General features: G+C 47.1%; 1 protein-coding gene across 1 annotated transcript; it reads right to left on the bottom strand.

The window, feature by feature from the left end:
• Positions 1 to 3027: 3027 nt before the first annotated feature.
• Positions 3028 to 13465, bottom strand: INO80C (INO80 complex subunit C). Its single transcript, XM_061565505.1, has 5 exons — positions 13115 to 13465; positions 12250 to 12402; positions 10820 to 10928; positions 7380 to 7447; positions 3028 to 6661 (listed from the first exon to the last, which is right to left on the bottom strand). The coding sequence occupies exons 1-5, from the start codon at positions 13253 to 13255 to the stop codon at positions 6530 to 6532; spliced, it is 603 nt and encodes a 200-aa protein (XP_061421489.1). The 5' UTR covers positions 13256 to 13465; the 3' UTR covers positions 3028 to 6529.
• Positions 13466 to 13829: the final 364 nt, after the last annotated feature.

The raw sequence follows: 13829 nt of genomic DNA, 5'->3' as shown, positions 1-13829 counted from the left end.
AGACGTTTTATTGTAAATTCGGAAGCTAGGCGGTAGATGGTGCTACAGTACAGCAAATATCTGGGCAGGATGGTGGCTAGCCCGCCCACTGCATACATCTCCGCCCATTACGCAGTTATCCCCCGCCCACTGGTTGGGTAGCTCCACCCAACCACTCAGTCCCGCCCGTGAACTTTGACAAAGAAAACGGAAAATTGACAGGAGTGCAAGTAGGCATGATGGAGAGGTGCATGCTTGAAATAACCATGAGACAGAAAAATAGATACAATTAATTAAGAGGCATATTGACTTTTAAGAAAAGTCGGTGGACTTGGGCGGGACAGAGCACGAGAAGGGATGGGGGATGGTGGCCGGTGGCTGAAACGAAGGACGAGGTGCCAGCAAGGGCACGCCCCGTGCTCCAAGGGAGTCCACTTCGGGGTGCCAGCAAGGGCACGCCCCGTGCACCAGGGGACGTCCACTTTGGATACGTAGGAGCATCAGCTCGTGTGTAGGCGATGGATGTGTGTATGTTGAACTTCTTTATCACCGTACATAGCCAACCGTGCTATTCGGAGGTGCAGGATGGTTACAGTGCAGGACAAAGGTCAGCTTTTATTCAGCAGTGGACTATGTCTCTGCAACCCTCAAAAACGCTAAGATGCCTGCTAGCCAGAGGTGTGGACTCGAGTCATGTGACTTGGACTCGAGTCAGACTCGAGTCATGAATTTGATGACTTCAGACTCGACTTGGACTTGCATAACAATGACTTTGTCCCACCTCTGAGGTGTGGACTCGAGTCATGTGACTTGGACTCGAGTCAGACTCGAGTCATGAATTTGATGACTTCAGACTCGACTTGGACTTGCATAACAATGACTTTGTCCCACCTCTGCTGCTAGCAACATCAGCAAAGATGAGCGTTTTGAATTAGCTCAATTAAAAAAGAGGGATGACATTGTCATCCTCTCAGCCGACAAAGGCAATACCACTGTCATCATGGACAAAATAGAATACAACAACACAATTCAAGAACTACTCAACGATGGCAGCTATACAAAAATAAAGAGACCCCACCAACAGCCTCGTCTCCAAAACCAACAAAATCATTTCTGCTTCAACCGCATTAATTGATCAGACCAAACAGTTCTCGTTGAAACTTTCTGCAGCCAGGCCACCAAGATTATACGGCTTGCCAAAGATACATAATGAAGATACACCTCTTCGTCCCATTGTCTCTACTATCAACTCCCCCACCTACAAACTGGCTCGTTTGTTGTCTGAAATCCTACGGCCTTTCACTGGAAAAACCACCTCTGCGATACTAAACTCTACTGACCTGGTATCGACAATCAAGGGGATTTCCCTGTCCCCAGACGACCTGCTTGTCAGTTTTGATGTGGTTTCCTTATTCACCAAAGTTCCTGTACCTGACACCATCGCAATCATTGAAGACTTGGTTCATCAAGGACTGAATACTGGGGTACCCCCCCTGGTGAGACACTGCTTAACCAATACATACTTCACCTGGAATGGAACTTTTTACAAGCAAACTGAGGGCACCCCAATGGGCTCCCCCCTATCTCCGGTTGTAGCCAACATTTTCATGGAGAAATTTGAGACTGACGCCATCCAGACTGCCACTCTACGCCCGACCTTATGGAAGAGGTACGTAGATGACACTTTTGTCATCTGGCCACATGGCCGGCCTGCTCTAGACCAATTTCTCGACCACATAAATTCCATACACCCAGCCATCAGATTCACCATGGAAGTCGAAAAAGATGGCAAGCTACCCTTTATGGATGTCCTAATCAAAAGGAGACCTGATGGTTCAATGAGCCACTCTGTCTACAGGAAAGCCACCCATACGGATGCTTACCTAAAACCCGATTCCCACCACCATCCATCCCAGAAGAATTCCCTCATCAAGACTCTATACCATAGAGCCCAATGCATATCCGACCAGGAACACATTACCAGTGAACTCAAACACATACGCCAAGCTCTTAAGGCTAATGGTTACTCCGACTACACAATCCGCAAAGCCATCACTCCAACCATCAAGAAGGATCCTGTTGAGGAGCCTTTCAAGACCATCACCTTACCCTACATTGCTGGGGTCACAAAAAAGATCTCCAAAATCCTGATTAAACACAAGATCCAGGTCCGATTCAACACAGTACATAAAATCCGTGATCTGGTCCCGTCTGTAAAAGATGTGGTTCCAGACATACAATACCCTGGCGTCTACAAACTAAGTTTCCTCTGTGGTAGCAGTTACATTGGAGAAACCAAACGACATGTCTCGGACCGCATCCGTGAACATAAAGCAGACTTTAGGACAAACACGTCAGCCGTGGCAGATCACTGTTACAATTCAGTGGGCTCACATGATATTGACTTCTCCAAGACAGAGGTTCTCTGCAAGCCATCTGGCTACCATGAGAGATTTGTTCATGAGGCGATCCACATATACAAACACAGAGGCAATTTCAACCGAGAAGATGGATTCTGGCTTAGCAATAATAAACCATTTCAGATCTTAACTGATTGTGTTCACGTTTACGGTGACTTTCAGACCGCGTTCCACTCACTGGCATTGTGTAATGCGAGCAAGGATTGAGGGGGGTGGAGTCTGGGTCACGTGAGGAGAGGGAGGAGTTAGGGTCACGTGGGGGAGAGGATTTAGGGAGAGAACCGGAAGGGGTTCAGGGAGTTGAGACGGAGTGAAACGGGAGGAGGCCACGCTGGGCAGTACGGGGAGAGTGGCGCGATCGCCACGCGTTGGGAGACGTCGGCACCGTCGGCCATCGGTGTCAGGACGCAGAGGGCTAGCGGGCTGTGGAAGGCTAGCTGCAGAGCGGAGCAGCTGTGAGGCTGCAGAGCGGAGCAGCAGTGTGGCTGCAGGGCGGAGCAGCAGTGAGGCTGCAGAACGGAGCAGCAGAGTGGCTGTGGAGTGATCGTCGGAGGAGACGCAGGCCTGAGCGAGGACGCCGTGTGAGCGAGATTCTACGAACCCAAATAAAGGACAACGGAGATCGACACTGAGAAAGAGTCCTTTATTACAATTGTATTCTCCGCAGGGAATGGATTCTTTGCTCCGTTGCAAGTTTCCTCTCTATACTCTCCCATTGACATATTTCGTTGCTTCCTCTTAGTATCTTTCACACGACGGTCAACGGTACAGTGTATAATAACAAATAGTATAACAATTTATATGCTTAATACAATGTACAAAGTAATATATAGTATCGTAATTGTATAGTGAATATACAGCAGTGTGATATACATTAGGGTGGGTAGAATAATACATAGTGTAATATTACAATGTATAAGGTATAGGGTGGTGTATAGTAATGTAGTATATAATTTAATGTTGGGTTTGTCTATGGCAGTATATAGTACGGTGTAGACTCGTGTGATGTAAGAGAATAAAGTTTAGATGGAAGCATATTATATTTTTTACGACGTAGAATTGTAATGTATTACTTACTGTTAGTAACTCAGCTTATTGTAGAGTATATTTAGTATACTGATGATACTATGTAGTTTATACTTTAGTTGTTTACGTGGTGGTTTTAGTTACTGCAGCTACATACTATTAACACTGCTTCCCTTTATTAATGCTACCCCTATCCCCTCCCTTTGATGCTGCTAATCCTGCATAATGCACGGGCATAAGTAGTACTAATCACATACCTGCATTTCCCATATCCCCTCCCTTTGATGCTGCTAATCCTGCATAATGCACGGGCATAAGTAGTACAAATCACATACCTGCATTTCCCATATCCCCTCCCTTTGATGCTGCTAATCCTGCATAATGCACGGGCATAAGTAGTACTAATCACATACCTGCATTTCCCATAAATATGCTAAATTCCTCTTGAAATGCAAATTCTTTTGTCAAGGCGCCCTTTCCCCCCCTTCCAACCCAGCTTATATATGCTCCAAGCACGTGTGCTGTTTCATTCAGACGCTGTCGCCTCGACAGATCTGGTTTTCACCTGAGGACGGCTGCTTGCGTTGTGGCCGAAATGTCGTGAGAATTATTTTATTATGTTTTATTTTTATTATTTTATTACTTCCCTTATACGTGACTTTACCGAAAGAACCAAGAAGATGAATCCCTACAGTCACGAAAGCTTTAAATTGAAATTCAGTGGACTATGGTTGATGATGGTGATCATGACCATCATTTATTATAGCTAATATTATCACCATCAATTATCGTCATGCATTATTACCATCAACATTATCATTATAATTTGTGTCTCATTTGCATCATCACTGCCATCTTCACACGTGAGTGCGCGCGAGTCGGCTTTCCAGCATTTGGCAGACAGCTGTAACTTTTCAGTAACAATGTAAGTTTCTCTAAAGTCTCTGGACAAATATTTCACGTCTGTGGAATGACCACCAGCCCTCCCAACGATTCACACAGGCCCACTCCAAATGATGATTGACGCCATTCCCAATACTTTCCACGGTTGTCGACTGTCCTTACCACTTACTTTGAGTGATTACACAATTGTGCCATGCACGTGGCGAAATGGTCGTGTTTTTACGGAATTGGTCGTCGATGAATAGGGGATGCGTTATTAAATAAGAACATTTATCAGTGGTAATGGGTATTTTTGAGACCGAATGTGCCAGTAGATTCGTAAAAAAACACAAAATGAGCATCAGTACTCGGATTCACTGCGTATGATTAAAGCAATAATGTAAGAAACTTACATATACTGCTGGAATAATCAAGATCACCACGATGTATACTTGTGTTATTTATGCCTCAATACATGGGGGAAGAGTGGTAGCACAGTGGATAGCGAACTGCACTTGGAACTCGGTAACCTGAATTTTATTCCTGGCCATGGCTAACATCAGTGGCGAGTGCCATCTGAAACCGTCCAGTGTCCGCACCCCGTTATCAACCCGTACTGACCAGCCGAGTGAAGTATGGTTAAACAGTCCCCAAAGACCAACATAGCATGCGGAGGCTTCAGCGGTAGATTGCCAAAGGGCTCAACATTAATATAAATTAATCTAAAGCACTTAACGGAAAGACAAATTTATGTTAAATTGTAATAAATATATTACACACTTCACATATATTTTGTATTTAAAGTGTACACAAACATACGAAACTGGCTCTCTGTGACAGCCTTGGAGTTCGATGATAAGCAGGAGGTACACAGAGAGCGCAGTTCAACCACGAGATGGAATGAGAATGGAACTGCAATGCCCCCATAAAAAAGACAAACGCTTGTACAGTGGTTATTACCATTATAGCAAGTGCCAATTTAGACATAACTAGAATTGTCCAACGATTTGCAAGATGGAGCAATGGCACAGTGGCATCAAAAGGATAAAACTTCGCCCATTGCACGCTGCAACATCAGAAGTGCCTCCCTGATCTTACAAAAAAATGCCGGCTGTTGCAACTATGTATGGCGACATTTCCTTCCACGCTGCTGCCCCACGTTACTGGAATGTCCTCGCCTCTCGGCATAGGCTCAGCTCCCTCCCCTCCCTACATCGTTTCATATCAATTCTAGCTCAGCATGGACAGTTCGACTGCACCTGTACATAAACTCTTGGCCGTTACTTTTCGTATTCCCGTGGTGGTTGTTTCATTTGCTTGGATTCCCTTTGCCTCACGCACATCTCCTCTCCCACCATTCATTACCTCGTTTTTGATGTTTTTTATGTCGATTGTTATTCTTTCTGCATTATTTTGGCCTGTACCTCCAACGTGTTATTCCAATGTTGCCTCTTCCTCTCTATAATGTTGATGCTGTTCTTGTTCCTACATCTACCTTGGAAACTAGCTGGGTGACTGGATAAAAGGGATTTTCCATGTAACAAAGAAAGACTAAGTTGAATCGCATCAGCTGTGACCTACAGGGCAATAACAATTCACTCCGCCGAGCGACGTGATACACGCTCTCGATTTCGGAGCCGAAATCCGATTCAATAACCAATTCGTAATTCTTATATTCTCTCTTTTCTCCGTCATTCTATTTCAATACATTAATGTTCACATATCATTTTCATGGAACTTAATGGAACGTTATCGATGACTAAACCTTAACCGATATAGATTGACGAAACAATGCATCATCACACCCATAATGACCGCTTTTTGGCAACATTCCAATGACATTTGCCATTAATTACAAAAAAGAGGGTTCTATGCAGGTTGTGGTTTGGACTTAAGAGTGGATCGTCTCACCATTGCAATTATTACTGAACGTTTCAAGTTGAGATCTCTTCCCGGCGATCCGCGCGACACTCCCTCGCCCTGCAGCCTGCGCTAGCGCGGGAGGAAAGTCTACACGCAGGTGGAGGAGCCCGAGGGCGGTGACTTCCTCTCAAAGATTTCATAAAAAGATGAAACAGCACCAACCAGTGCATGTCATGGCATCTTTATACACCGTAAGCTTTGTACACTGTATTTAATTTGTGTGTAAGATTCGTGCTTGTGGTTTGCAGCGTAGCTCAACCTCGCTTAAGTCGCGCTAACACATGGAGAGTTGTACGTTGTTACGGCACGATGCTCGTGGCCTTGCGCAGAGCCAGGTAACCCGACACAATGTCCATGGGCAGCGTGCGCACCTGGGAGAACTCCTCGGCATTGCTGAAGTGGAGTTTGCTCTGTGGGTCCGTGTAACTTGCCTGCAACCAGACACAACACCGAAAGGTTGCTATGGTTGATGAATAATATCTGAGTACATTATTAATTGATTTTGAAGTTGATAGAGCCAATATCAACACATTTGTCAACTACAGTGGCCATAAAAAGAAAATTTAAATAGGCAATTGTTCAGGCAATGGCCCTTCTTCATAGCGCATAGACCACGGTCCTAAAACGTCAGGCAGCAGCCCTTCTACAGATTTTGCCACTAGACTGTAGCTATGGTCAAGATTGGTGAATATTTTTTTCGGAGATAATATGTAGCGGGAAAGAAAATCAATACTTTTTTTTGATGAGAAAGTTTGACAACTGCCTTAAATTATTAACTTTTAAAAAATGTACACCTTTTAAATATGTTTTTAAATACCTACGTGACTACAATTGGGTGTTTGGAGACTTGTTGTTTTTTTCACAGAATAGAAACATTTAATGCATTTTTCCAATTATGAATTCAGCAGTAGAAACCCATGCTGCCGTGCCATCTGCCACATGTCATCCAAACTTCTACTCTTCCAATATCAATGTGAACAACAACAGTTATGCTGGGTGTGCCAAAATTGTATACATACCTACATTCATTATTTTTATCATTCTTAAATCAAATTAATTACATTATATTCGGAATAGATGACAATATATCATGCAAGTAGCACAATTTACGAATTACTGTATTGTGTAGTGAGTCTGCGTATATCTTACAGGCAAACCAGAGAGGTCTGAATACTTCTTGGCTGGCTTAAACGATGGAGGAGCGTCGATGTTGCTGTCTGTAAAAATATTGTAAGATGTAAAACAAAGCAAACATTTGTTTAAATTAAGGTTTAAATTTTACACAAAAAAGGCCTCTTTACCAGTAAACACACCTATCACAATATAAAATAAACCAATGCACAAATGACTACTCTAAGTGTACATTATTAATTAATGAACACGTCCAAGGAGTTGCATGTCAGGAATCACATCCTTGACAAATGGGATCAAATCACGGATTTTGTGTACTGTGTTGAATCGAACCTGGATCTTGTGTTTGTTCAAGATTTTGTAAATCTTTTTTATAACACCTGCTATGTATGGCAAGGTGATTCTTTTGGTTGGGTCCTCAGATGGTTCTCTCCCCATGATTGGGGATACATTCAGACCGCACAATCCACAAAGTTGTATCCCCAACCATGGGGAGAGAACCATCTGAGGACCCAACCAAAACCATTACCTTGCCATACAATTGGGTGTGTTTCCTGACATGCAACACCCTGGTGTCTACAAACTAAGTTGTGTCTGCGGCAGCAGTTACATCTAGGAAACGAAACGACATGTCTCGGACTGTGTTCGTGAACACAAGGCAGATTTTAAACACGGCAGAACCAATATCTCTGCCGTTGCTGATCACTGTTTTAACGCGGTGGGTTCACACGATATTGTTTGTTCCGGGACCAAGGTACTCTGCAAACCTTCGGGCTACCATCAAAGATTTGTCAATGAGGCATCCAGATATATAAACACAGACAATTTCAACCGAGAAGATGGGTACAAACTGAGCAATCATTGGAAGGATGTTATTAACCGGTTTAGGTCAAAACTGGCTATGATGCCCCCCCTTCCTGCCTGGCGATGTTAGCAGCTATTCTCGACTCTCTGAGTCACAGCTTCTCTCTCTCCCTGCCACCGATTATCTATGCCCCACCCCCTCTCTCTCCCCCTGCCGCCGATCTCCCCCTTGTCTTACGCATAGCCCCTTTCTTATCTATGCCCCACCCCCTCTCTATCCTGCTTCTAAATTTCGATTTAAAGCTGGAAAAACCACCTCTGCGGTACTAAACTCTACTGATCTGGTCTCGACAATCAAGGGAATTTCCCTGTCCCCAGACGACCTGCTTGTCAGTTTTGATGTGGTTTCCTTATTCACCAAAGTTCCTGTACCTGACACCATCGCAATCATTGAAGACTTGGTTCATCAAGGACTGGATACTGGGGTACCCCCCCTGGTGAGACACTGCTTAACCAACACACACTTCACCTAGAATGGAACTTTCTACAAACTGAGGGCACCCCAATGGGCTCCCCCCTATCTCCGGATGTAGCCAACGTTTTCATGGAGAAATTTGAGACTGACGCCATCCAGACTGCCACTCTACGCCCGACCTTATGGAAGAGGTACGTAGATGACACTTTTGTCATCTGGCCACACGGCCGGCCTGCTCGAGACCAATTCCTCGACCACATCAATTCCATACACCCAGCCATCAGATTCACCATGGAAGTCGAAAAAGATGGCAAGCTACCCTTTTTGGATGTCCTAATTAAAAGGAGACCTGATGGTTCAATGAGCCACTCTGTCTACAGGAAAGCCACCCATACGGATGCTTACCTAAATCCGGATTCCCACCACCATCCATCCCAGAAGAATTCCCTCATCAAGACTCTATACCATAGAGCCCAATGCATCTCCGACCAGGAACACATTGCCAGTGAACTCAAACACAGAGACAATTTCAACCGAGAAGATGGATTCTGGCTCAGCAATCATTGGAAGGACGTAATAAACCATTTCGGATCTTAACTGATTGTGTTCACGTTTACGGTGACTTTCAGACCGCAGTCCACTCACTGACATTGACTATATATCTTGTATTCTCCGCAGGGAATAGATTCTTTGCTCCGCTGCAAGCTTCCTACCACCACTCTCCCATTGACATATTTCGTTGCTTCCTCTTAGTACCTTTCACGCGACGGTCAATGGTATAGTGTATAGCATATTGTATAATAATAGTTTTAAAGTGTAATGTTTATTACAATGTATAAGGTAATATATAGTATCGTAATTGTATAGTGAATATACAGCAGTGTGGTATACATTTGGGTGGGTAGAATAATACATAGTGTAATATTACAATGTATTTTCTATAAGCATATTAGTTGCTGTGGCACCATATTATTAACATTCCTTCCCTTTATTAATTCTAACCTTACTCCCTCCCTTTGATACTGCTAATCCTGCATAATGCATGGGCATAATGAGACGGAAGCTTGTGTTGCCTCCGAAACGTCGTGATTTTTATTTTATTTTACTTTTTAATGTTTTTTACCTACGTGACTTTACCGAAAAAACCTAAGAATATGGGCATAATGACTTTAAACTCCTCGCCAAACCTCCTACGCATTTCACAAGTAGTACTAATCGCATATCTGCATTTCCCATAAATATGCTAAATTCCTCTTTGATATGCACTCCGCAGGGAATGGATTCTTTGCTCCGCAGCAAGCTTCCTACCACCACTCTCCCATTGACATATTTCGTTGCTTCCTCTTAGTACCTTTCACGCGACGGTCAATGGTATAGTGTATAGCATATTGTATAATAATAAATAGTATTAAAGTGTAATGTTTAATACAATGTTTAAGGTAATATATAGTATCGTAATTGTATAGTGAATATATAGCAGTGTGGTATACAGTTGGGTGGGTAGAATAATACAGTGTAATATTACAATGTAAAGTCTATAAGCATATTAGTTTCTGCGGCGCCATATTATTAACATTCCTTCCCTTTATTAATTCTAACCTTACTCCCTCCCTTTGATACTGCTAATCCTGCATAATGCATGGGCATAATGACTTTAAACCCCTCGCCAATCCTCCTACGCATTTCACAAGTAGTACTAATCGCATATCTGCATTTTCCATAAATATGCGAAATTCCTCTTGATATGCAAATTATTTTGTCAAGACGCTCTTCACCCCTCCATCCCAGCATAAATAGTCACTCCAAGCCTGGGGCGTGCCATTCAGACTGTCTTCTCGACAGACCTGTTCTCCACCTGAAGACGGCTGCTTGCGTTGTGGCCGAAGCGTCGTGAGAATAATTTTATTATGTTTTATTTTTATTATTTTATTATTTTCCTTCTACGTGACTTTACCGAAAGAACCAAGAAGATGCTTCTAAAATTAAGCACCCCCAGAGGGCTGTGCGGCTGATGGAATACTTTTAAGTTTTATGAAGAGTGGCAAATATGGGGAGGCGTTTTGTCTACTCATTTATTTTAGCACACGCCAGTATTCACTCAATTTCACCGTCTCTCCCCACAAATCCTTGATGTAACTTTGTCACCAGTCCGCTCCGTGACGAGTCACGCCGTACGCACATGTGGCATCATCAGGGCTCCAGTTCATGCTGCGCTCGGCTGCGATGATCTGCTTCAGGTTCTTCCACACGCGCGACTTGCGAACTCCCACGCCACCCAGACCTGAGTGCTACAGGACACACACACATGCCACTGATGAGACACTGAATTGCGACACCGGTTCAGTATGCTGGTAATAAACCGATGCTACTCCCAGAAGGGCACGTGGCTGGTGGGATGTGTAAATAAACTTATTTTGTATGTGGAGAGGCAGATGTGGGAAGGACTGTTGTCTATTTCTCACATGTGCCTCGTGTGGGATAATACACGAAGGGGATTCCACTGGCACGACCCTCACCTTGACAAATCAAGGTGTTTAAGTCGATCACAAGGGTGGGGCGCATCGTAGGGTTACAGGTTCCACCTCAGATTACAAACTATTTACGGAATAATTTTAATTGCCACCTATATTTAGACTTTAAAAATTTTTACTTTCTGAGGCCTAATGCCAAGATATCAATAATAATGTACAACCCCTTTGTGAATGTTATCAATAATTTGTTTTAAATATTTCACATGGGAAAGCCTTTGAGATGTACACTTTGTTTGCACAGCTGTTCAGGGTGTACATCGACAAATACGTATCCACTGCTGGATGAAGGACTCTTTAAGCCGTGCCGATCATGGCCATACCTCACCACTCAGTAAGTGGAGGACCAGGACCGATTGATATATCACTTGCCACTGATGTTAGCCATGGTCATATATCAAACTCGGGTTACAGGGTTTACAAGCCCAGTGCGTTAACCACTGCCCCCCTTCCTGCAAGTCAGAGGTTACAAAATTAACCACTTAGTTTGGCGATAAGCGTCATTTCAACACGAACAGGCAAATGCTGATGCCTAAACTAAACAATTTTATTTTACCAGGTAAGGCCCAGTGATCTATATAGCTCTTTTTCAGAAGTGACCTGGCCACAAAAAATAGCTTAACAAAGTAGCTTATCACGTGGAAATTCACAGTAGCCAAAGACTCTAGACGCATGATGTTGATTCCAAATGTGGAGGGGAAAACCGGAGGACCCGGAGAAAAATCCACGGGACCATGGGGAGAGAGACGTGCAAACTCCAAATATACAGCAGCAGGTATCAGGGTCGAAATTGAATCCACGAACTCCTGTACACCAGGCGAGGTAGTTAAGATCTCGCCACCATGACGCCTCAGACCAGCAGGAGGTGCGAGATGTCTTGAGACGCGTTAGGGACAGGGCTGGCGGTAGGCGGGAGCTGGGCCCAGCACCACCAGTAGTGGTGGTCCCTTTGATGCCACTCAAGTCCATGGCAGCCGCAGACTGCTGGTCACGGTGCCGCCCCCCCCCACACACAACTTCTTTACTGCCCAACGCTCCGTCCGACAGGAGCAGGAGCCGGGTCTGACTCATAGCCACCCACGGTGAAGCTGGGGTTCTTGAAGGGAAGGGCCTTGCTCACGGCCGGCTCTGCCGACACGAGCACCGGCACCGCCTCCTTCTCCTCCACCGTCGTCGCCGTCGTTGTCGCCGTCGTCACCTCCCCCTCGCAAGTTGAGACTCCCGGCTGCTGCAGCTGCATCATCACACAGAGCACCAGCCATGCACAGAAGCATCACGCACCACTGTCGTGCTTGTTACAGGTATGCCCTCTGCACTGCACTTCCCTGGGTGAATACAGATGCAATGCCACGTGTCCTCGCTCCCATCCCCGCACTCGCTATCACCTCGCACTCGCTCCTCACTCGCTCCTAATCCCCTCACTCGCTCCTCACCACTCACTCCTTAATTCTTCCTCACCCCTCACTCACCGTTCATTCGCTCCTCAACCCTCACCCGCTCCTCACTCACTCCTCACCCATCACTCACTCTCCCCACTTTCCCCTCACCCCTCACCCGCCCCTCACCTCTCACCCGCCCCTCACCCCTCACCTCTCACCCGCCCCTCACCCCTCACCCGCCCCTCACCCCTCACCCGCCCCTCACCCCTGACCCGCCCCTCACCCCTCACCCGCCCCTCACCCTCACCCGCCCCTCACCCCTCACCCGCCCCTCACCCGCCCCTCACCCCTCACCCGCCCCTCACCCCTCACCCGCCCCTCACCCCTGACCCGCCCCTCACCCCTCACCCGCCCCTCACCCCTCACCCGCCCCTCACCCCTCACCCGCCCCTCACCCGCCCCTCACCCCTCACCCGACCCTCACCCCTCACCCGCCCCTCACCCGCCCCTCACCCCTCACCCGACCCTCACCCCTCACCCGCCCCTCACCCCTCACCCGACCCTCACCGCGCGTTTCTTGATGTTGGGTTTCGTTGCTGTCGCCGCTGCCGCGACCGCGAAGGCCGCGCCGCTCCCGGGCCGCTTCTTGCAGCGTGGCCGCGGGGGGGGAGCAGGAGGAGGAGCGGCGCTCAGCGGCACCGCCGACATGGCCGGGGGCCCAACTCCCTGCAAGTCTCAGCGCCTCGCCCTCCCCAAGTCTCCCCGCGTCTCCCTCAGTCCCCACGAAGCGGGCCGCGTCTCCCTCTCAGTCCCCGCGTCTCCCTCTCTGTTACCCGCGAGGCGGGCCGCGTCTCCCCTCGCGAGGCCGCAACGGAGTCGCCGTGACACCGCCTCCGAGAGCCGCCATTGGCTGGCGCGGTCACGCGGTCGCCGTGGGCACGCGCGAGCCGCCATTGGCTGGCGCGGTCACGCGGTCGCCGTGGGCACGCGCGAGCCGCCATTGGCTGGCGCGGTCACGCGGTCGCCGTGGGCACGCGCGAGCCGCCATTGGCTGGCGCGGTCACGCGGTCGCCGTGGGCACGCGCGAGCCGCCATTGCCTGGCGGCGCGGTCACGCGGTCGCCGCGCGCTCCACGTGGCGGAGTGGTCGCCCGGAAAATAACGATCACGTGGCCACCAAGGGGCCACGGCGATTGTACCAGGCTACGTGCACTTTGAGGGCACGTGAAGTGTCGAAGGCCCACTGGCAGGAGATCACGGTACATGTGCCATGGGTTGGCTGA

The sequence above is a fragment of the Lethenteron reissneri genome, chromosome 35 (assembly GCF_015708825.2).
Source record: "Lethenteron reissneri isolate LAM-NWPU_2019-01 chromosome 35, ASM1570882v1, whole genome shotgun sequence".
NCBI lineage: Eukaryota > Metazoa > Chordata > Hyperoartia > Petromyzontiformes > Petromyzontidae > Lethenteron > Lethenteron reissneri.
This window is presented reverse-complemented; position numbering and strand designations above follow the sequence as displayed.